The 18,067-nt window shown below is 40.3% G+C and overlaps 1 protein-coding gene across 1 annotated transcript; it reads left to right on the plus strand.

Moving 5' to 3' along the window:
• The first annotated feature begins 5,864 nt into the window (after positions 1 to 5,864).
• Positions 5,865 to 17,415, plus strand: LOC149847753 (methylthioribose kinase-like). Its single transcript, XM_089998855.1, has 6 exons — positions 5,865 to 6,149; positions 7,434 to 7,743; positions 7,984 to 8,158; positions 8,250 to 8,451; positions 16,125 to 16,339; positions 17,093 to 17,415. The coding sequence occupies exons 1-6, from the start codon at positions 5,937 to 5,939 to the stop codon at positions 17,262 to 17,264; spliced, it is 1,287 nt and encodes a 428-aa protein (XP_089854981.1). The 5' UTR covers positions 5,865 to 5,936; the 3' UTR covers positions 17,265 to 17,415.
• Positions 17,416 to 18,067: the final 652 nt, after the last annotated feature.

The following is an 18,067-nucleotide window of genomic DNA, read 5'->3' on the forward strand; positions in this document are numbered from 1 at the left end:
TTAGTGTGCGGCTGCACCTGATCACCCTCCATCTTGAGGGTAGGGGCTGTCATTTGTGGGGCCCAAAAAATGATTGAGGACTACCTTATGCAGCAGCACACTAAAAAGTGTGCCATGTGATGGCATTCGTACACCATGAAATGGTTGTTGCAATTTAGGTTTTAGAGGTGGGCTCACGTTAGGCAAGGTGGTTGTGGGGCCTCACCCGGGGTTTTTATCGCTTTGACCTGATCAAAACAAATGGTTGTTGAAATTTAAGACTGAGGATGAGCTGCCTTTGGAGTAGAAAAAAAAGTTGCACTCACATTAAAACTCAAACCAGATTAAATGTTACTGCATCCAGATTTAGGTCAGGAGATCTCCTCTCCATTATCGCTATTAAATGAGCCGAATGAATTGGACAAAGGGTGTAGGGTGTTCTTGTTCTTGTGGCGAGACTAGTCGAGCTTGAGTTAAATGGGCTCTTTAGAAAAATATCTTTTTAAAAAATTAAAAATAATGAAAAACTGGATTCTAAACCTAGAGTACTGAAGTTTAAATTTTTTTTTTTAAAGGCAAGCTGGGGTTAGGCAGACCCCTACCATATATCTCTTAAGCCCTATGTGGCAGAGGGATTCGAACCTGGGCCTTCAGCTTGGCACAGGACCCCGCTTACCAGCAAAAACAAACAGTCATCCAAAGGATAGCACACGAAACCAAGTGTTTATCATTGATCATTTTTTGCTTTCTGTTTTCCTTTTTTTTTTTAATGATGAAGGAATACCTACTAATGAGAGGGTTGCTTAATGAGCCTTCTCCTAAATAGTAAACCCTGGGTAAGTTCCTTTGCCTGCAAAGGACACTCACCAAGCAAGCCATCCACTGGTATTATCTCAGTAACTATTAGTCCCTGACAGGACAGGGACATCCACCTAAACGCCACCCTAACCACTGGGTGAAACAGGGGCCGACTCCTATCATTTTGTGTCAATCAGAGACCAGAAACTCCTTTGTGGTCTTACTTATGAAGAGGGAAGTAGGTGGGTGGCTGCTGCCAAAGTTTGGAGCCTACTGCAAGGAATTTTCAGGTTGTTCTTTCACAAATTTAACCCAACAGATACATTTGGCAGAGTCGATTTGTTAAAAAAACTATACTTGGATTGTGCTTTTTTCATGAAAAAACATGAATTTTTTACTTCAATATTTATGAAAATTGTAGACTGTTGATTTTCAAACCTTATAAAAATAAACCCATGTGTCTGAATCAGATGATCCAAGAATCCGTTCCTATAAAATCATGCATGCAGAATACATCTGTACAGTCAAATTTAAGAAAAACATAAAAAAACCCTTCAGAGTAGGCTGGCGGTAAGCACGGATCAAAGTAGGCATCTGCCCCTATTCCTAATTTATGATCATAATTTGGTAGGAGTGATCGTATAATTACTTCATACTCACAAATATGATCACTGAGATTTAGAAAACCATAAAAATCCGAAAAAATGAGATTTTTGAAACATACCACTAATATTTTCTAACTTTTTATAGCTTTTATTATATTTATCTTTTGTACTATAAATATACCAAGGTAAGATTTAAGATTTCCCCGATATTTCCTAACAAAAACAAAAAATTTCAATATCCCACGACTCTCTCTCTCTCTCTCTCTCTCATGCAACCTTATGTTTATTTATGGATCCTAAGTGGAAGATCCATTTAACCGTGCATGAAGCAGCAGCCTCAAGGACATTGAATAAACAAAACGTTACAGAGGTTGCATGTGGTGTGGGTCAGATTCAGTTCTGTAAGCATTATCGAGGTTTATTGGGTGCTCGGATCCATGTAGAGAAAGGATTGAGATTTTATCAAGATCCACGACTTTTGCATGTAAACATTCAAACAGGGTTAGTATTTGCTACCCTCGATTGTACTGTAGAAACCACTTGAGGTTTTGAACATCTTTTTTTTTCTTTTTGTTTGATCAAGCCTAATGGATATGATTTGCGTGGTTTATTTTATTAAAAAACATGGTTTGAATAGGAGAAGGTTTTTTAAGAACCTCAAATTAATAGTCTACAAACAATGCATCGAATTTTATAATTGAAAAAAAATCACATTTTTAGTCCAAAACACTTGATTTAATTGGGGCTGCAAACGGATCAGATATCTTATCCAAAACTGACACATTATTATCGGATTTAGATCTTTACAATAAGATCCAAATGTGGATCTGGATCAGATTTGGATTTGCTAGATCAGATTTCTTTCAGATTGGGATCAATATTTTAGGTTGGATCTAATTCAGATCCATATCAAAATCAATTTGATTTCAATTTTTTACATTAAAGAACTTTCAATTTTTTGTTATGGAAACCAACTACTAAAAAATTAATTAGGTAGCTCATGCCCATCGAGTCGGTCCGATAGCCCATGGGCCAACCGGGACCTGGTATTGTTCTCCATACAGGTAATGTCGCCATATTTTCAAGGCTAACACTACGGCTGCCAATTCGAGATCATGAGTTGGATAGTTTCGCTCATGGATCTTTAATTGGCGAGAGACATACGCTATCACCTTACCATTCTGCATTAAGACACATTCCAACCCAGTACCTAATGCATCTGAATAGACCACGAAACCACCATGACCTGAAGGTAAAGCCAACACTGGTGCGATGATAAGCTTCTTCTTTAAGATTTGAAAACTCTCCTCGCATTTATCCGTCCATTCGAACTTAATTCCTTTCCTCAGAAGCTTGGTCATGGGCATGACAATCCGTGAAAAGTCTTGAATGAATCTTCTATAATAGCCTGCTAATCCTAGAAAACTCATGATATCACCGATATTCTTCGGTTGACCCCAATTTAATACAGCTTCAACCTTAGTCGGGTCCACCGATACTTCGTCTCGCGATATGACATGGCCTAAGAACATGACATTCTCGAGCAGAATTCATACTTGGAGAATTTAGCGAACAACTGGTGTTCCTTGAGAGTCTCCAATACAATCCTCAAATGTTCTCGATGTTGCTTTATGCTTTCAGAGTATATAAGTATATCATCGATAAAGACAATCACAAAATGAACCCATGTATATAACAAGCTGGGTTTAGGCCCGGTAGCTAACAGGTCAGAGCCTAAAACCTTGACTCAAACTTAGCTCATGGTGGGCTGGGTCAGCTAGGCACTACATGTCATAGTTTGTTTGGTTCATTAATGGTTTTATTTTGTTAATCCTGCCAAGCCCTTACTATCCAAAGTGGATCTGATCTTTCCTATGGTAGATCCAATCAGACCCAGCCCAAGCCTGGTACTTTGATGCAAATGCCAGATTTCAACTCAGATCCAAACTCATTCCTAACATTTTTGTTAGATCCAGGCAATATATATTTGGATCACAGACGAATTTGGATGTCTAGTATGAGAATTGGGTTGGCTACGAATCTAAACTGAAGCCATTCTTTTTTTCTTTCTTTTCTATAGGGAGGAAACCCTCCCCTAGGACCGGGTTGCTTAATGCGCCTGCCCTCCATGAGGTAAAACTAAGGATGTCTGTGGACTGGGAGAAACTGGGGTCCCTCTAAACCCGCCTCATTTGGGGCGGGGATGAAGGACATGAAACGAGCAATGAAAGGGATGGAAGTGAAAATCAAAAGCCGTGTGAGGGATGAACTTACTCTTATCTTCACCCCGTCTCAACACACCCCATCCCGTTAATGAAATTATTAATATATCCTTATTATATTATAAAATAATATTTAAATTATATATATATATATATATATATTTTTTTTTTCAAACCCTAAGTTCCTACTTCCTAACCAGACGAACGAGTCTCATTTTTCTCATCTCTTTTCTCTCTTTATTCTAACTAGGGATGGCAGTGGACCGGGGGAAAGCGGGGCCCCACCTCGCCCCGTTTGGACCGAGGATGAAGGGTATGAAATGGGGATGGAGGCGGGGACGAAGGTTAAAATCCATCCCCGTTCGGGGATGGATGTACACTTTTTCACGATCCCCGCCCCGACCCATCCCCATCACTTTTTCTTGCAATATCCCCGCTCTGCCTCATCCCCATTTGAACCGGGGATGGGGGACATGAAACGGGGATGAAGGCGGGGCGGGGTGGAGACCTGGTCCCCCGCCCCACCCCCACTGCCATCCCTACTTCTAATGGCTTTAAAGGACTATTAAAATCTTATATCAGATAAAAAAAATAGTGATCCATCCAAACCCACCCCATTTGAGTTGGAGATGGAGGATATAAAAATGGAGAATGAACCACGGATACGGATGAAGGTGAAAATCAAAACCCGACACGGATGCAGGGCAAAATTTTGAGATGGGACATGAGTGAAAAGCTTGTTCCTTGCACCCGCCTTGGTCCACTGCCATTCCTAGATAAAACCCCAAATGAGGACATGACAACCCTACCTTGCACGATAAAACTACAGACACACCCACGCACCAGAAGCGTTTGATCCGGCGTCTTTAAAGCCAGATGCAGTGTCTGTTAAGAATGGCCCTGCCCATATCGGACCAGTTCCATGCTGACAACTCAGGAACGGATCCTGATTTACACTGGATGAGTCCAGACGTGGTTCGACCCATCGGCAGCCTTACCTGGATCTGGTTTTGGAGATTTTAGACGGGCCGAATCCGGGTCGAGGTTGGTGAAAAGAACGCATCAGTTTGGCCCGACTTCTATCCACGTCAGCCTACATCTATGACTTTGGAGCAAGTACATTTCTGTAGTTCCATTTTCTTAGGATTCCTTTAACGTTTTGCCATGCTGGCACTGTTCACTGAAAACAGTCTTAAGGGACCAGGTTCAATGTATCCTACCAACAAACCAAGTATACCAATCTTACCCCTTTCTTTAAAAAAAAAAATGACGGTCAACCCTCATAAATCCTGACTTATTTTTTTCTATAATAAAGAAAAATCACCCCCCCCCCCCTCACTCGCAAACTCATCAACATAAACACCTCGTGGATGACCAAAATAATCTCACCAGTTTTAACCTTGCGGCAAAGGGAAGTGCACTATGAGTTTCGAAATCATGTTCTTTAGTAGTAGCTTTTATGAGTCGCCTCTACCAGATAAGTGGAGCCCTTGTTGGTTCTGGATTTGCTCTCACTCAGACCCAGACGCAGAGTTCAAAGACCTGGTTTGTCATTTGTCAAATTTAAATTGGCTCATTTATTTATTTATTTGTTTTCACTCAGAGAAACTGCCTCAAGCACAAAGACATAGCTGCGCTGGCTCACCCTGCCGTACTAAAGGTGTCGGCATAAAACTCTGAGGGCTTACCCCTCCCTCCTCCACTCGTAGAGAATCGCCAAGCTTCAGCTTACTGTGGAAGGTGACGCCCATGAGATTTGAACTTAGACTGCCCCCGTCATCAACCCAATCCCATTGCACCAAACCGCTCAGGTGGAAAACTTTATGCTTTTAACCTGTAGATTTTTTTGGTAGAATTCACATGCTTGCTAGAAATACTCCCAAGTTGATATGCAAAATGCTTGTCCTTTTATATCGTATTTTTTCTTAAAAATTACATATTTGTGTCTCACGTCCACACTGTATCCGTGTCTGCATCAGTATTTGGATCTGCAAAACTTTCCTTTATATCAAATCCAAAATGTAATAATGAGTCACAGAATCAATCTCAGTCACAACCGATCCAGACTCGTCGTCGAGTCAGGCCGGAGAAAGTTAAGTGGTCAAAGGCTCGAAGGGTCCAAACTTTTGAACCAAGGAGCTATCCGTCATTCTATGAGAAGAAAGATAACCTTTCCGAAATTAAAAAAAAATTGGCAGGAATCTTAGATGCACGTGGGAAACATATAAAAAGGTCCGAGGCTTCCTCTTTCCCCGCACGCTCTCTCTGTCCATCTCGTCCCCGGCCTATCGCCGGACGTCCCTGCTCATTACCGTAGTTTTCCGGCGAGATAATGGGCGAGATTTCCGGAAACGGCGTGCCGGAGGAGTCGGAATTCCGTGCGCTGGACGAGAAGTCTCTGGTGGATTACATCCGAGCGACTCCCGCCCTCTGCTCGGTGCTCGGAAACCGGCTGGAGGGCCTGAACGTGAGGGAGGTTGGCGACGGGAACCTCAATTTCGTTTTCATCGTCGTCGCAGATGGCGGTTCCGTCGTGATCAAGCAGGTACACTCGCGATTCCTCCTTTTGTAGAGCTCGATCTGTAATGAATCGCTTCCGTCGTAATCGTTGCTCGCTATGTTTTTGTGAATACTAGAGAAAATCATCGATCAGAGTGCTTATGGGAAGTGTGAGTGAGTCTGTAATTGAGATTATAAGGCTTCGAATGGGGAATTTGGAAATTGGGGGGTTGAATTAAGATGTTTGGTACAGTTTTTCCTTCAAAAGGAAAAGGAAAAAAAATACACTTTTTTGTCGTGGATTGACTTGTCCCGGATTGGTATGAGTTGGTAGACGTATTTTTGAGGATTCTGAATTTGACTTTATTGATGTTTGTGCTTTCTATCGAGTGCTTGTGGACTGGTGATTCTGTTCATTTGGGGAACGCATCTCGAGGATTTCAAATGGATGGATGAGTCATCGTGAGTAATACTGAATTTATGATGCGTAGAATCATGTAGGAGGTACAGTGTTTATGTGGAGTGCTTAAAGCTGTGAATTTCAGGTTGGGTTGTTGCTTTTCGCCTGGTTTGAACTCATATGATATCTTTGCACTTCCAAAGCACGTTTCTCCCTTTTGAGTGTGAAATGTGCATTGAGATAGAGAAATGTAAGGGATATATCTACTAAATTAGGAACGATGTCGGTACAATGTGTAGCACTCAGCATCTTTTAGGATGGGGAGAAGGGGTTGGAAGATTATTCTATGGGGGAAACTCCAGATTTTTTTTGGTCAAGATGCTCTAACATAACAATTTGCCCATGGCATTAGACCCCCAATAAGTGAATAGAAGTTCAGAGCAACATCAGGCGTTGGAAACGTGGCTGAACCAAATGATGCTAAATGCCTCTATGTGTGATATAATGGTATTCCACTGCAGGAGAGACTAAGGTGCAACTCTGGATGAAATGTAAATAGGTTGCTAGGGGATTCAATAATATACCTGGAAATACCTCACCTTCTGCCCTGAGTATTCATTATGGAACTTCTAATATATTATTATAAATGCCTCACCTTCTTGCTAGTTTATTGATTATGAGCCTTCCATTACATAAATATAGAAGTCTCTCTTCTTCTCGAAGCCTTTCTTTGTCTAATGATGTGAATATGATTTATCTGTTGAAAATTGATGTTGCGAATTGGTTACCTAATTATGAATTTTATTTGGTTTACATAAGGGGGGTTGGGGGGAGCTAATTTCTTGACCCATACATATATTTTTTATGATTTTATTTATATGGTCATATTTGAGGCTGACCACTGTCCTCTCATGGCTTCATTGACAATAGGCACTTCCATATGTTCGCTGCATTGGGGAGAGCTGGCCAATGACTAAGGAACGTGCATATTTTGAGACATTGGCTCTGAAAGAGCATGGTCGTCTGTGCCCAGAACATGTTCCAGAAGTTTATCATGCAGACAGGAAAATGTCTTTGATTGCAATGCGTTACTTGAAGCCTCCCCATATCATTTTAAGAAAAGGCTTGATTGCTGGAATTAAATACCCACTGCTTGCCGAGCATACTTCAGAATATCTGGCCAGAACTCTTTATTACACATCTCTTCTGCACCTCTCCACGTTGGAGCACAAACAGAGAGGCAAGTCTCTCTCTCTCTCATAATTTTGTGATGCAAGTTGCAACTATACATGGTCAATGGGATATATGAATGTATGGAGCAATTATGAGAATTTCATGGGTGTGTGTGATCTGTTTCCTGAAGTTACACTTGCCTATTTGGCTCTGATTTATTTAGCCCTTCCAGTTTTTATTTGTCATATGTGTGTGTGAGATCTAATGCATATTTGCTGATCTACGTCCCTGTGTCTGTTATTTACAGTTGCTGAATTCTGTGGGAATGTGGAGTTGTGTAGGCTCACAGAGCAGGTTATTTTTTCAGACCCATATCAGATATCTTCTTATAATCGTTGGACCTCTCCTTATCTTGATAGTGATGTTGAAGCAATCCGCAATGACAATATTTTGAAGCTGGAAGTTGCTGAGTTGAAGTCGATGTACTGTCTCTTGGAAACTTGTTTTCTTCTCTTGGGCATACTATTTCATATTTTACAATGATTTATTTGGTTAGTGGCTCAAAACTTGTAGGTTTTGTGAGAGAGCTCAAGCATTAATACATGGTGATTTTCACACTGGTTCTGTCATGGTGACTTCTGATTCCACACAAGTGATTGATCCGGAATTTGCATTTTATGGACCCATGGGCTTTGATGTTGGAGCTTTCTTGGGAAATCTGTTTCTCGCTTTCTTTGCAAAAGATGGACATGCTGGTGAAGAACAAGAAAAACAGGTATACATGTTTTTTGAAGTTATGTTTCTTGGCCACTTATATATGTGCACTGTCCTCCTAGGATAACCAATCTTGAGGATTAATGAGTTCTCTGAATCTTTCTAACAATATGTCTAGCAAATTGTTATGAACTGGAAATCTTTTATTCATTCTCTTAATTAGGTTCATCTACTATTACCATGAAGAGCTTTTAAATCTTTTTATGATTTTTATGAGAAAATAGTTTTTTCTTTACTTGTGTAGCCAGAATTTAATTTTTTTGTGTAAAATTTTCATGCATCTCTCGGTTTTGGGGCAGTCTTGATTTGATCTTTTTATATTTTAATGAAGGTAGGCTGGTAGGGGTACTTATTGAGCATATTTATATATTTCAGAAGCATAAATGCTTTGTTTGGAGTTTTACTCAGGATAATTTAGCTTGTTTTGCATCTAGTCTTTCATATTACTTTATAGTAATCTTTAAGAACAATAGCTGCATGATCAGATTGTAAGAATCTGAATAAGTCTTCAAGATAGAGCGCCTTCAAGCTTTGGAGAACAGTCTTCAATCTGAAAATCAAAGTAATAAAAGAGAAGAGAGGAAAGGAAGAGAGGAGGGAGACGCCAAAAGGAGAGAGAAAAGTAGGGCACGTAATGTCTGTGTCCCTCTTTAATTATGTATATATAGGATCTTCCTCCTCTAAACAAAATACATGAAAACATTACAAGATTTACAAGTATGCCACCGCCCATATGGGGGAGCATACGTACGGATATGGATCCCATATTGGATCCATATCCAAGACAAATACAATTCTAACATCCCCCCTCAAGTTGTGCATGAGTTTTCATCATGCCCAACTTGTTCTTCAAATGCCAAAACTGTGATCCAGTGAGTCCTTTGGTGAAAAGATCAACAACTTGCTCAGAAGTATGTATATATGCAGGGGAGATTTCCTCATCTTCTATTTTCTGACGAATGAAATGTTGATTAATCTCAATATGCTTGGTACGACTGTGAAGTATAGGATTGAATGAAATTTTAATGGCACTCTGATTGTCAACCAACACGGAAGACTGAGCAATAGGAAGAGATAATTCCCCAAGGAGGTGACGAAGCCAAGTAGCATCAGCAGTGCCAGCAGCCATGGCCCTATATTCAGCTTCTGTGCTGGATTTTGCAATGGCGCGTTGTCTGCGACTACTCCAACAGACAAGGTTAGAATTGAGAAAGACACAATAGCCAGAAACAGATCGGCGTTCATCAAGGTCGCCTCCCCAATCAGCATCAGTGTAAGTAGAGATAATATGACCATCCACAGTAGGAGACATGCGTTTATAAGTAAGTCCATCGCCAATAGTCCCCTTGAGATAACGTAAGATACGCTTGACAGCTTCCATATGAGTGTCTGTGGGAGCATGCATAAATTGGGAAACTTGATTGACAGCATATACAATGTCGGGCCGAGTGAATGTCAGATATTGAAGTTTCCCAACAATACTGAGATAAAAGGTCGGATCAGGATATGCAGGACTGCCATCTGAAACATTCAACTTTGCATGCAAAATGCTGGGCGTGTTAATGGGCTTACAATCAGTCATACCAGAGGAGGTGAGAATATCAAGGGCATACTTGTGTTGGGAAAGAGTGAGAGAGTCATCAGTCCTGTCTAATTCAACACCCAAGAAGTATCTGAGGTCCCCGAGATCCTTCATTTTGAAGTGTTGTTCTAACACCTCTTTGACTTGAACGATGTGAGAGGAAGTATTACCCGTGAGAACTATGTCATCCACATATATCAATAACCAAGTAGTGATCCCTCCTTTGTGATAGATAAATAGAGAATGATCAAGGGCACTCTTCTGAAAACCAGCTTCTTGAATGTGAAGGGAGAACCTTTCAAACCATGAACGAGAAGCCTGTTTTAACCCATATAATGACTTGTGCAACTTGCATACCCATAAATTAGAATCATTAGTAGCATATCCTGGAGGTTGTTCCATGTAAACGTCCTCTTTGAGGAAACCATGAAGAAATGCATTTTTGACATCAAGTTGATGTAATGGCCATCCAAGAGTAACTGCAAGAGAAAGAATAACTCGAATGGTACTCATCTTAACAACAGGGCTGAAAGTCTCATCATAATCTTCGCCATGTTGTTGAGTGAAACCTCTAGCCACAAGTCGAGCTTTATACCTATCAATACTGCCATCTGGTTTATATTTGATTTTATAAACCCATTTAGACCCAACAACATTCTTATCCCTTGGCCGTGGAACGACTTCCCATGTTTGACATTCATTCAAGGCTTCCATTTCTTCATTCATAGCTTCAATCCAACAGGATTTTTTAGAGGCTTGAGAATAACACTTTGGTTCAGTCTGTTTATGCAAACTGGTCATAAAAAACTGAAAATCCAAAGTGAAAGTGTCATAGCTTACCCATTTATCCACGAGATGCCTCACTCGAGTGGACCTTCGTGGATGGGAAGGAACAATGGCAGAATTAGTAGTAGAGGCAGGAGTGCGACGAGAATAAACCAAGCCAGAAAACCTGTCTAAAGGAGGATAATCCATCTGGGCATCAGACATATCTGCTTCAATGTGAGTACTGTCATAAGGGGCTGGGAAGGTGGTCGGTTGAATCCCATCGCCTAAGATATCAGCACATAACCATGGATCATACAGTCTGGACGCTGAATCATGAAGAGCCTTAGAAGAAGTGTGAAACTGCAACCTGAGTTCATCAAAAACAACATGTCTTGAAATATGTATACGACCTGTTAGGGGATTATAGCACCTATAGCCTCGATAATGATCTGCATAGCCCACAAACTGACACATAACAGCCCGAGCTTGAAGTTTGTTCCGGAGGCTGGAATCAACATGAACATAACAAATGCATCCAAAAACCCGAAGCTCATCATACTTAGGATGCTCATGATTCAAAAGGAAGAAAGGAGATTTCCCTGCGAGAAGAGCTAAAGGCAATCGATTTATAACATAAACAGCCGTGTGAAATGCCTTAGTCCATAGAGTCATAGGGAGATCAGTGTCATGGAGCATGCTTAAGGCAGTCTCTACAATGTGCCGGTGCTTGCGTTCTGCAATGCCATTTTGTTGTGGTGTGTGTGGACAAGATATCTGTCTAGTGATGCCATGATTTAGCAAGTATTCAGTAAATTCAGATGATAAATATTCACCACCACCATCACATTGAAAATGCACTATGTTGGATGAAAATTTGTTTTGAATGAGGGCATGAAATTGAGTGAACAGATGAAACACTTCGGACTTGTGTTTTATGAAGTGTATCCATGTATAGCGAGAAAAAGAATCAACAAAAATGACATAGTATCTACTGCCGGAAGAAGATGAGACAGGAGCTGGTCCCCAAACATCAAAGTAAATCGTCTCAAACAATTTAGAAGCTCTTTTATTGATGGAATTAAAAGGGAGGGCATGACTCTTACAAAGTTGACAACTTGAGCACATGCCTGACTTATTAACAGGACTCAAACTGGATTTGTGCAACAATCCATCCATAACAAGACTAGAAATAAAAGAATGACTACAATGGCCTAATCGATTATGCCAAACAGAGGGCATATCAATTTGAGTCAAATTAACTTCATTCAGACTAATAGGAAAGGAAACAGGTGGACTGGACTTGGACACTGGAGGAGCTTCTTTGAGGACGTACATGTTGCCTTCACGAGTTCCTTCAGTGAATATCGTCTTGGTGAGAGGATCCTTGACAAAAACAGAGGAAGGAGTGAATTCAACTGATGAGGAAGAGTCATCAATGAGTTTAGATACTGAAATAATGTTTTTCTTGACATTAGGGACAACTAAAACATTGTGTAAAGGAAGAGAAGTATGCGGCAAAGAAACATATGCATTTCCAATGTGAGTAATTTTGTGATGAGTGCCATCACCTGTAACTACAGAACCTTTTGCTAAATATGGAGAAGCACTAGAGAGTTTACCTGCATCATCTGTCACATGGGCGGCAGCACCATAATCCACATACCAGACACCATCATCATTTTGCTTGAGATTCAGGTTGGACATAGCTGTCATTAGGAGTTGTTGTGCATCGGGCGTGAAGGAGAAGGAAGACGATCTAGAAGTGGTAGAGGGGGTGGGCTTGTGATCACGTCGACCTCCCTTGGCTTTGTTCTGAGGATTGTGCCAACATTCAGATTTAACATGTCCTCTCTTGTTGCAATAGAAGCATGTAGGGATACGCTTTGGCATGTTAACAGGAGTACTGCCCTGAGGAGTAGGAAGAATACCCTTTCCTTGGCCGGATGTGTGAGCCCAAGTATGTGCACGCTGTCCTGACATACCATGTGTAGAAGTAACTAAAACACTAGGTGAAGTAGAAAGGGAAGCATCATGCCTGTGAACTCTACTAGCCTCGTGCTGGATCAATTTTGCCTTTAAGTCTTCAAAAGAGGGTAAAGTAGGAAGAACCTCTAGAGCAATGCAAAATATATCAAATTCTAACCCTAGTCCACTGAGGGCCTGCTGAACTTTATCCTTGTCTGAAATAGGATGACCAATAATGGCAAGTTGATCGCTGACATTTTTAATCTCATAGAGATACTCAAGTATAGATCTGGAGCCTCTATTGATGCTTTGAAATTGACGCTTCAATTGGAGATATCTAGCTTCTGAAACTTGAGAGTATGTATTTGCAAGCATATTCCATAATTGAAAAGCTGTGATATCATCATCTATACCTGCAAGCACTTCTTCAGAGAGAGTAGAAGTAATATAAGCAACTAAAGCCTGATCATGTGCCATCCATACGGCATATGCCGGATTAGGGATATTATCTGTAGCTGTCACCGAACTAGTAGCATCCTTTGTTTCACACAAAATCGATTCAGGCGGGACTGGAGTAGAGCCATCAATGTGACCATATAGACAATGGCTTTTAATGAAAGGGACTATTTTACGTTTCCACGTCAAATAGTTGGAATGGGTTAACTTTTGGGAGATGAGTTGGGAGAGGAAACTCGAAGAGAGGGCAGACATGGTTGTGCTGATATAATGCTGGAATGTAAGATTAAAGAAGCACCATTTGACGTGAAGCAGAGAAAAGCAGTGCTGCTGTGAAGCCCAACAAGAAACTAGCAGAAAATTACCCGCAAAGGATGGCGGATATGCTAGCAGAGAATATGTTGTTCGAAAAGCAATCGAAAAAGGGATAGCACGCAGGAAAACAGCAGAAAGATAGCAACATACAGCATGCAGGAAGGAGGGCAGAGATTCTAGCAAGAGGTCACGTATGAAAAACCAGTATGCATAAAAGAAAATCACCAAGATGAACACAGAACACAAGAGAATAACAATCAGAATAGACACAGACAATATATTTTGACGTGGACAGAAAAAAAAAATTAGGGTTAGGGTATTTCTGTGTTTATATTGACGCAGACAGAAAAAGAGGTATTAGGGTTTGGGTATTTCTGCGTCTATGTTGACGCAGGCAGAGTATTACGAACGAGGGAGATGAGAAAAAAAAAATGGCGGCAGAAATAACGACTTTAGGGTTAGGGTAGAGAAGACAGATTTGGGGATTTGGATTACCTGGTGACGTTCCGCTCTGATACCATGTAAGAATCTGAATAAGTCTTCAAGATAGAGCGCCTTCAAGCTTTGGAGAACAGTCTTCAATCTGAAAATCAAAGTAATAAAAGAGAAGAGAGGAAAGGAAGAGAGGAGGGAGACGCCAAAAGGAGAGAGAAAAGTAGGGCACGTAATGTCTGTGTCCCTCTTTAATTATGTATATATAGGATCTTCCTCCTCTAAACAAAATACATGAAAACATTACAAGATTTACAAGTATGCCACCGCCCATATGGGGGAGCATACGTACGGATATGGATCCCATATTGGATCCATATCCAAGACAAATACAATTCTAACACAGATTACACTGTTCAAAGTGTTATTTTTTTTTTAATTTATAACCCTAAGAAACCGCACCTGGCATGAAGACCTGGTCGCTCTGGATCAACCTGCCATACCTACCATCGTCGTGCCAGCAGCTTAAAATTCTGAGTCTAGGACCTCTGCCCCCGAGGCCTATGCTATGCGTTGGCTTGCACAGAGGGGCAATAGCCATGAGAATCGAACCTTGACTGCCTGTCTAGCAGCCAAGGACCCACCCCACTCTGCCAACCCCCCTTGGGGCTGTTCAAAATGTTATTTGAAACTTGTTTTGGGGAAATTTTCTATCCTCAAGAATTAATTTTTTTATATGGGTCTTGAGTAAATGTTGATAAGTCCAAAGTTTTTGCCAAAGCAGGGCAAGAATCTCCTGTTAGTGTCATTTATCATTTGAGGTTTAAGAGTAACTCATTTATTTTGTCCAAGAATTCTTTCTCAGGGCATTTCTTCTAATGTTTCAGAGAATCATTTTAGGATGCATTTTTTGTTGGAATAAACCACCACGTTGGTGGTGGTTACCCACGATGTGGGTAACGCTCCCCATAAAGATGCTCCTTCCGTTAAACCCATCACCGAATAAAAGGGGAACGGTTGCTTAACTGTTCTCATTCGGTGATTATAAAAGGGGGTTTCATGAGCAACCCCCATAAGTGTGATACAAAAACGGAAAACCGTGAGAGAGGGTTTAGATTTTTTCCTCTCCATAAGGTCGATTTCCATCAAGAGGGAAAAGGGTCGACTCACCGGTGGCATTCGGAAGCCTGCGCTTGTGGTGGCTGCGGACCGGCTGAGTTGAAGGAAACCCCTCTCCGGCAATCCTCCGCCCTCCGGCAATGGCCGCCTCAGGTACGCATTCTGTGTGTTTGATTTTGCAGGGGATCCGACCGGCTGGTGTCTGAGGCGCCGGCTACTCCGGACCGGCGGTGAAACTCCCCCAACATTTTTCTGATTCTTCATAGACATTTTTTGCAATATTTGGGAATGTATTTTCTGAAAACTTTTAGGCCATGTTTATTTGGATCTGACAGGGATGGAGTTTTCAGATTCTAATACTGACCATTTTTAGACAATGTAATAGCTATTCTGTGGAAATTCTTTTATTTCTCTGAGGACCCTTTGGGATAGGTAAGTTTGTTTTACTCCCATTATGAAGGCATGCCATCTTCAGTGAATATTGTCTCGGCTAGAAACTTGTGTCATGTAAGCAGTTAACTTCTTGAATTTATTGCTTCAAGATAATTGTTATGGTCCAAGTTGTCTGAGTTGTACCGTTGCATAAATGATTTGATAACTCAAACCATTGTACTTACAATGTTAATCATATAAATGATTTTATACTCTTGTACGTTAAGCTGCTAAACAACTGGCATTTTGATAACTTCTGCTTATGCTACATTCTTTCTTGTAAAGTTATATCACCATTGGGATCAAATGAGATAGCTGGATGGTTAGGACAAACTATCATAGCCAAGGGGTCTTGACTTTGAATCTCACCTGGTCTAAACCCCAGCTTGAAAAGTTATAGCACCGTAGAATCTGGCACACGATTCTCACCTCTTCCATTAGAAATTGCAATGCAGTCTAGAATAAATTTATGCATACAGAAAAGTACCTTATATATCATCTTTCAATTTTTATATGCATGCACATTCCTGGGTTCTACACCACTATAAAGGAGTGACTTAGCTTTTCAAGTTTCAACCTGTCCCTAAAAGATTGTAGCTATGCAGGAATATAAACAGTGGATCTTGAGAACTATAGAAGACACCTGGAATCTTTTTGAGAAGAAGTTCACTACACTTTGGAAAGAACGTAAAGATGGCTCAGGTGATGCGTATCTTCCAGGAATATATAACAACACGGAGGTTCAGTTGCTTGTGCAAAACAAGTACATGAAAGATTTGTTTCACGATACTCTTGGCTTTGGTGCAGCTAAAATGATAAGGTATCTGTTTTCTTGCATCATAATTACTGCACATTGATTTATGCATAATTTTCGTCATATCACCTGTATTTTTTATTGTCCAATAGGCTTCATCTTCAGACTTACGAACACTTATGGATAACTTGAACAAACTTCATATTGTTCTTTTAAATCTGAGTCATGAGTTTGTGTTGTAGTGGCATCATTGCTGCAGAAACTATAGCCCAATTGAATAGGTTGCATTTTGGGACTTTGTGGTACAGGAAAATTTACATGTTATTCCTGCAACATGCCATAGGTGAAGTTAAGAAAGTAAATATGTGACCTCTTATGGAAACTGATCTTTTTAATTTGCCTTCATTTGATGAGATTTCCTCCGTAGTTCCTTTTTTTTTCTTGATGAATCTCTTTGAGTTGCTTGAAATGCAAATACTACTTCAGATCTCATGTCAGTTAACTCGTAAATGGATGTTTAAGTTTTAGTAATTTGAAGTGCTTTCTAGGGCCTGCACTATTTCTTGAGATTTCTTGCCAAGGCATGATACTAGTTCATATTACTCCACAGGCTGCTGAGGGCAGGTCTCTCTCCCTCTCCCTCTCCCTCTCCCTTTGTCTGTGTGTGTGTGTGTTTGATAAAATTGTCCATATAAGTACTTGCTTCCTCTATTTTGGAAACTTAATATCCAAGTCTTGCATTGTCCTTGCATGTAACATGTGCTGTCTCTGTAATCTGTAGGATGCAAAATCATTCATATTTCTTCCTTTATCATTCAGGAGGATTGTCGGTGTAGCTCATGTTGAGGATCTTGAATCAATTCAAGATGCTGAAAAGCGAGCAAACTGTGAAAGAAGAGCTCTTCTGTTTGCAAAGATGATCATGAAGGAGAGGCGCAACTTCCAAACTGTTGGTCAAGTTGTTGCAGCGGCCGAGGAACACCAAGCCTGATTTATATGAACTGTATGGTAGAACGCATTACGGCTTCCCTTATTGTAGCGTTATCACTAGCATAAGATGGTCACTCACACAATTTCCACCAATACAAAAGTTGTATTTTGCACTTGAATTAATATAGTATTGGAAGAGAGCCTTATTGTGAGCTTGAATGACAGTGGTTTTTCAATCTCTCTCTCTCTCTCTGAGTGGGGGATACGTGTTCAGTCAAGATTTTCTTGATCACTGCCCATTTTCATACCCAGAGCACCTGATCCATACCTAGATCACCTGGATCCACTGTTTAAGATTCGGATCCGATGTCAGGTTAAGTTTGTTACGAACCCGGATCATATTGTAAGAAATTGTAAATTTTGAAAAAAAAAATTCTAAAAAAATCATAATAAAAAAAAAACAATAACAAATATTCTAAAAAATCATAATACACAAAACAGTGATTAAATGCACAAAATGCAACCATAAAATCACATGTGAAGCATTTATGTCCCATCAACACATCATCAATCATCAAATCTCACAAGAACAATGCAAAATAGTAATATCTTCAATTAAGAATATACCATAAGATTCATCAAATGCAAAAAAACCAAGTTTACCAATACCTAACAAAACCAAGTTTACGAATACTTAACAGTTACAAATTACAATACATAACAAAGTTTTTAAGAAATATACCATCAATCATCATCTTATCTTCTTGTTCGTCTTCTTCTTCTCCTTGTATCTTATTTTCGGCCCAACCGATATGGGTTACTATACTATGCATACAAACTTGGCTGTGATGGTGGGACTTTGTT

The sequence above is a fragment of the Nuphar pumila genome, chromosome 1 (assembly GCF_984573655.1).
Source record: "Nuphar pumila chromosome 1, dmNupPumi1.hap1.1, whole genome shotgun sequence".
NCBI classification, from domain to species: domain Eukaryota; kingdom Viridiplantae; phylum Streptophyta; class Magnoliopsida; order Nymphaeales; family Nymphaeaceae; genus Nuphar; species Nuphar pumila.